The sequence below is a fragment of the Procambarus clarkii genome, unplaced genomic scaffold, assembly GCF_040958095.1.
Source record: "Procambarus clarkii isolate CNS0578487 unplaced genomic scaffold, FALCON_Pclarkii_2.0 HiC_scaffold_846, whole genome shotgun sequence".
Classification (NCBI taxonomy): domain Eukaryota; kingdom Metazoa; phylum Arthropoda; class Malacostraca; order Decapoda; family Cambaridae; genus Procambarus; species Procambarus clarkii.
Window position 1 is genome coordinate 13,963 of NW_027189879.1, and position 6,663 is coordinate 20,625.

Sequence of the window (6,663 nt, forward strand, 5' to 3'; positions counted from 1 at the left end):
CTTGATCCTGTGTCTTGAGTCCGTGTTTGTTCTGAGGCCGTGTACGTCTTGATTGTCCGGGTGTCTTTGGGGTTTTGGGTCCAGCAAGCTATTTGTGTCGACCCAAATTGCCTCCCTTCTCCCAACCTGAAATCCAGGTGGATTGAATGACCTGCCCGAGGTCAGTGGATCCAGGTATCCATCAGTGGGCCCCCGGATTTCAACCCTTCCCCACATTCCAAGGGGTCAGTCAATCAATCTTCGGCTATCCAGAGAATCTATCGAAACTGATGCTCCTACAGGAGGGGACACACAGAGAAATCTGTGCCCTGTACTTGCAACCATTCCGACAGGCTCGAACGCAGGTCTATCCGGATTAAGAACATGTTCTATCCGACTAGGCCACGCTGGAGTTGCCGTTTGAATAAAATTTGGCACTTGTATTTATATCTCGTAGTAAGGTTAGTCAGTGTCTATTTATCAACATTTGCAATGATTGACGTGTGAAGTTGTGAGTTTGTGTTGACAGTTAGAAATACATGACAGCTTATTCGATGAGATTGCAGTCCAGTGACGCAGTTTCATGAATGAATATTGGAGAATTTAGGCAAACTGACGTGTGTGTGTGTGTGTGTGTGTGTGTGTGTGTGTGTGTGTGTGTGTGTGTGTGTGTGTGTGTGTGTGTGTGTGTGTGTGTGTGTGTGTGTGTGTGTGTGTGTGTTTAAAGGTATGTATTAATTAATATTTAGTGTGGTGTGTGTTCATATGAGTTTGTGATTCAAGCAATCCAATACCTAATATGTGCTAATTTAGGCCTCGTTTTGTATATAAATATATGTATGTTTTACTAGGGAATGAAAATCCGGTATGTTTTATTCCAAGTTTTTTTCAACAATAAATAGTACATATGCGAACGAACGGTTTGGCTGGCTAAGTATAGCGTTGTGGCAGCCATTTTCTCTGGTGGGCAGGTGGAGGAGGGTGGTCTCTGGTGAGGGTAGTTATGTTTGGGCATCGGTTGGGGGGTAGGGTGTTGGTAGGGGGGGCCGAGGGAGCAGCAGAGGGGGATATGAGGGGTGGGGGGGCTGAATGGCAGGGGTTGCCAGTTTAGTGATTAAGATATTAATTTGTGGAGATAGGTTATATATGGAAAGGTCTTTAGGAATGAATAAGAAAAGTGTTTCGAACTGATGTAAGTATATGAGTTATAGTGATTCATGTTAGAAGGAAGATACGTGCTTAAAAAGGTGTAGAGATTTGTAGTTGACTTTATTTGCTTAATAATGTGTTAATTAACGGTACAGGACCATTGGAGATAGATATTCAACAGCATATTGAGTGGACAAGTTTTAGTAGGCAGGAAGGCAGGCCGAGAGAGAGAATGGACTAATAAATAGGTATACATTTTTTTTCTCGGATGTATTATAGACTCGTGGGTTGGTTGGTGTTGTCGTCGTCGATCCTTCTCTATGGACAACCCAACCCACAACTCGGCAGAGTGCTTATACTAGGAGATCACCCTTGGCGCTTCTGGCTCTTGGAGAGGGGCTCAACGTCACACGCTTAGGGGATGCGGCTCCAACACTTAGCCTCGTTGTCACGTGCACACACCCACTCGAGCCGCTGTGACTCCCCGCTCTCTCCTTAGGTGATATGATCTCCTCGATCCCCCTTTGACTTATTAATATTACCTTCTACCCTGTCCACAGCAGTGGTTCTTGGTTCTTTCTCTCTCCTTCTTTACTACCTCCTGGGAAGCCTCACTAGGACAAGGGCAAACACCAGCAAATTGTGACACATTTACTTGACAAGGCACATATACGATACATACACACATATAATAATAATGAATCCTATACTCTATAATATCACAATCAGGTTGCACTCCAACACCATCAGAACTCTATTATCAGCTTATCAAGGGGTATCCTATCTCCTGGTTCGCCACCTGATACCATTAACCTCCTCAAGTTGGTCAAGCCTACATACACTGTTGCACTATCAGCAAGATAATGTATATATAGAAAATCAGCATTTGAATGCAATAACATATACCAGTATAAATGTTCATTGATACTTCAGTATAAAAAATTCCTTGACATAAGAATGCCAACAGTCACTCACCTCTCACTGCGTCTTGCACGCTAATGACAACCAAACACTATCAACTCCCTACTAGTAATCCACCAGAACTTCCCCTTCCACCTCTGGAAGTTCACTACCCTATTTCTTTAGGTTCTTCCGGGCTTCACTACCAGGATCCTCTGCAGCTCCTCCAGGCTGCTATCATGAAGTTTCCTTGTGCAACTACGGTGCTTCACCCTTCTGTTAGGTTCTTCCACAGCTCTCTTGGCTGCTGCACCATGAAGTTTCCTCGAGTAACTATGGTGCTTCACCACCTCTACAGAAGCACGTGACACTCCTCTTCACTGCTGCTTCTCCTCACAGCTCGAGGTCCTCTGCTCCACTACCTTGGAGTCTCATCAGCTACTTCATCTGCTGGCTTCGAAGTTCTCAGCAACTTCTTCCCCAAAGACAAACCTGCAACCCATCGACGTTCCAATAAAATGTTCCCCATTAACACATAAACAAAAATAACCACACAATATGCTTGCCTCAAACCTCTATCTGTTCTCTACATACAGTGAGAGTGGACTCCCCCGTTTTGGGCGGGTCCATACTCCACCTCGCCTGGCGGCGGCGTCCTCACTCGCTGGGAGGGTCTTCCTCCATCCGGAGCCAGGCTCCCTCAGTCGTCCGCCAGAGCTCAGAGAGGACGGACGTCGCTCCGTGCTCCTCCCTCTTCACTCTCCTATTTCAGGCCTTCTGCCTTATTAAAACATGTCTAACCTATAAATAAACATTGCTACTGTCGCTGGGCACACGACCAACTACAATGCAATCACTATGAACTGGCGTATATCGTGCTTACCACAGAACGTCTGGTCGAGGGCGCTTCTTCCTCTGACGAGGTTTGGTCAGGGCGCTCCACGGCCCACAATAATGCCTCCGGGCGGCTTAATATTCACTAATTAATGTCCACGACTTGAGACCACACGTCCCCAGCTCTATTCCACAGCTGGTACGTCTGCACACTTCTCTTCTCTTAGAGATATATCACTAGGGGTTCCCTTCTGACGGGAGCTCAAACGGAGCGCGACTTCCCCCTGCGATGTCTGGCACTCAAGTGAGGTCAAGGTCCTCCGGAAGCGAGCCTCACGCCTCCAGCAAAATGTCCACATCTCCTAGCCAGTCATTTATCTATTTCCTTACTTACTGCCCATAATCTTAAATTGTTTTACATATCCAACCAGCCATTTTTTCATATGGGTTATCACCTCAATATTTGCTAGACCTTCTAGTTAGGTCAGGCTTGCTGAATAACTCTCAAGGAGGGAGACTCGTTTCTCCTGCAGGCTGAGATCATAACACTCCCCTCCCCTTATTTTTGAGAGTTATTCCAGTGGCAAAGCTCGGGATAATACATCCGCCACCACGCTGTCTCGTTCTTCACCCCATATACTCTCTTAGGAGTCTACAATTAGTTCGTTGCTCCTTGCAACATCCGGCTCACAACTCTCCAGGAACATGTTCTTCTCACAAATGATCTGACCTCTCTGGCACCTCTTGGCTAGGCTGTCCTCCTTGGACGCCTGCAATCCATTGGTCCACTCTACTTACTGTCTCCACCCTCCGTTTCCTCGTCTTCTTCTCTTCCCGTCCAGAGTCAGACATCTGCTGTCTGTACCTCCTCTGTCGTCTTCACACTTCCATCTACTGCCATTATACTTCCGTCTCCTGTCATCATACCTCACTCCCTCGTCTTCACCGACGATCCTCCTTTTCGTCTCCTCATTTATCCAAGACATCATCCTGTTTGACCTCCATCGAGTCCTCGGCTTTCTTCTATTCCTCCATGCTTGCATCATCATCCTCTTTCCACACTTCTCACCTCTATACAACTCCGTTTCTTCTCCTTCAACTCTTCTTCGTTCCCTAAAAGTTTCTTCGGGCACTGTATTACATCCAACAGCACTCGACCATACATGTCGCTTTGCCTCTCCCAAAGTCCTCGCAAGCATCTCTCCACACATACTGTCTCTTCTCCTCTCATTTTCTCGGCTATCACTCTTCTTCACTATCTTTTCTTCAGGTTTTCTGTGAAACACGTCAACTCCTGACACCTCAAACAACTTAACTCTACTATCCAGATGCCTCTGTGCTCGTGGACAACTTGACGTTCTACTTCCGTCCTCAGTCTGTCCACATCTTTCCTCATTCCCACTCAGCACAGTTGCATTCGCCTTCCGACTCTTAATTTCAGCAGTCCGGGCTCTACTCAGGTCCGCTCTCTTCACCTGATTCTTCTTCGGCTGGGCCATCTTCACTTTTGACCTCACCGAGACTTCATTTTTCTGGGCTGGACCTTCATCAAACAGCCATGCTACATCTACATCGATATCTTCCACCGGTTGAATCGACACTGTATCATCTTCTCCAGCGTCTTCCTTGTCGGCCACCTCTCCCTTCATCACTACCGAGACAGGGTTTTCAATGGCTTGGCGGTCTCCTGACGCATCTCCTCGGATGTCAGTCAGGTTCACACTCTCAGGCGTCCCACCCGTGCAGTGGCCTTCTGGGCACTCCTCTGGCACAGTCTCCGCTATGACTCTTGGCAACACCTTTGTCCCGCACAAGTCATTCCCCAGGATCACTTGGACTCCTGGAACAGGTATGTCGGGGCACACTCCCAACATCACCTCCGCCGACACATATTCCGACCTTAGCTGGACAGTACATACGGGCATGTCACTCTCAGACAATAACCCATATACTCTCATCTTACTCCTGCCAGCTAACCGTCGATCATTCCCAATCAGGCTTCTCGTAATCAAGCTCTGATTAGCTCCGGTATCCCTTAAGATACCAACTTCTACCTCAGGTTGGCCTCCTACACTGATCCAACCTTTGCTCATGAACGGCCTATACCTCTCGTTCACTAAGTTCGCTCTCTGTGGTTTGTCTTGGAACACATTAGTATATTTACCTCGGGGGTCACACATGGCCAGGGTCACAACTCTCTTGCCCTGCCGACAATCTCGCATCACGTGACCCAATCCGTTACAATTGTAACATCTCATCTGGGAAAAGTCTCTTCTATATGTCCCAGAGTAGCTCTGACTCTGCCCACTCGTATTGGAGTTCCTCGGGCCAGACGTACTACTCGTACTCTGTGGAGCTTTACTGGACTCTTGATTCCCTGGATAACGATTAGTTTCTCGTTTAGCTCCTCCATCTTCACTTTCAGATGAAGTGCGCGACCTACTCTTCTGAGCTTTAGGGTACTTACTTTTATCTGCCCATTTATCAAAATTTTTCTCACCCCAGACTCTTCTGGGTCTCTCATAATTTCTTCCTCCCCAGACTCCATTGGGCCTGCCATTGCTGCGTCTCGCCTCGCTTCTCACTCTGTTCTCCCTTAAGCTCTTGTACGCTTCAGTAATCATATCCGCCCTATCTGCGGCATCTTTCACCTCCTTTATCCCTGCTTCTTGGATCTTGAACTTTGTTTCGGGTTGCATCATCTCCAAGAACTTCTCCATGACCATCAGTTGCTTCAGGTCAGCATAAGATCCAACTCCAGCAGCCTCAATCCACTTCTGGAATCGTCTTTCCAGATCTCTCGCTGTCTCAGCAAACGTACATGCTCCAACTTTCACCATCTCTCTGAAGCGCTTCCTATAAGCTTCTGGGGTTAACTGAAACGAGCGCAATATGCTGCTCTTTACTGTGGCGTAATCCTGGCACTCTTCCAGTGACAATTGGGTGTATGCCTCCCTGGCTGCACCGGTCAATCTTAACTGGACCAGCTGGGCCCATTCTTCCTGTGGCCACTCCTTGATACTGGCTACTTTCTCAAAATGCTCGAAGAAGCTCTCTGCCTCTTCGGGAACAAACAAGGGAATGTCCTTCTCCCTAACCCTAACATCTGGTGGGTGTGATACCTGGGTGGTGCTCTCTGGCAACCCATGTTCAATCCTTTGCTCAGCCAAGGTTCTATTCGCTTCTATCTGCATTTGTTTTGTTCTCTCTTTTTCTTTTTCGACCTGGGCTTTTTCTTTTTCGACCTCTAGTCTTGCTTTCTCTTTTTCTTTCTCTTGTTCCAACTCCAGTTCTCTTATTCTGGTTTTCTCTTTTTCTACTTCCAGTTTGGTTTTCTCGGCTTCATTTTTCATCTGGAGTTCCAATTTCATCTTTTCCAGCTGGAACTGTCTCTCCTTGTCCTCTCGTTGTTGCTGCATCTGGAGCTCTAACTGGAATCTCTCCAAGCTCCTATTTCGGCTACTCCTGCTACTGCGGCTACTCCTGCTGCTCCTACTTGATCCCTGGGATCTCACGTCATCCTGCCCATCATCCTCCTTTCCACTTTCAGCTCCTTTCTGGGCTCCTTGTTCTGCCGCTTCACTTTTGGCTCTTGACTGCCTCAGGATCTCATCCTTCATCCCAGCTACTTTAGATGCTTTCAACCTGATGCCACATTTTTCTGCTATTTGTTTCAATTGATCCCTCGTGCAACCTTCCAAGTCCTCAGGCTTGCCTGACTCCACAAATGCTTGCACCTTATCCATCTTTGTCCTGTGAGTCTTCCCAAGAGAGAGAATATACACCTGCGGTCACACAGTT

The 6,663-nt window shown here is 47.3% G+C and overlaps 1 protein-coding gene across 1 annotated transcript; it reads right to left on the reverse strand.

The window, feature by feature from the left end:
- Positions 1-1,765: 1,765 nt before the first annotated feature.
- Positions 1,766-6,437, reverse strand: LOC138361812 (uncharacterized). Its single transcript, XM_069320929.1, has 2 exons — positions 2,912-6,437; positions 1,766-2,520 (listed from the first exon to the last, which is right to left on the reverse strand). The coding sequence occupies exon 1, from the start codon at positions 6,279-6,281 to the stop codon at positions 3,657-3,659; it is 2,625 nt and encodes an 874-aa protein (XP_069177030.1). The 5' UTR covers positions 6,282-6,437; the 3' UTR covers positions 1,766-2,520; positions 2,912-3,656.
- Positions 6,438-6,663: the final 226 nt, after the last annotated feature.

Excerpts from the sequence above, each read along its gene's own strand:
- LOC138361812 (XM_069320929.1), bottom strand. The coding sequence starts at position 6,281 with ATGCAGCAACAACGAGAGGACAAGGAGAGACAGTTCCAGCTGGAAAAG.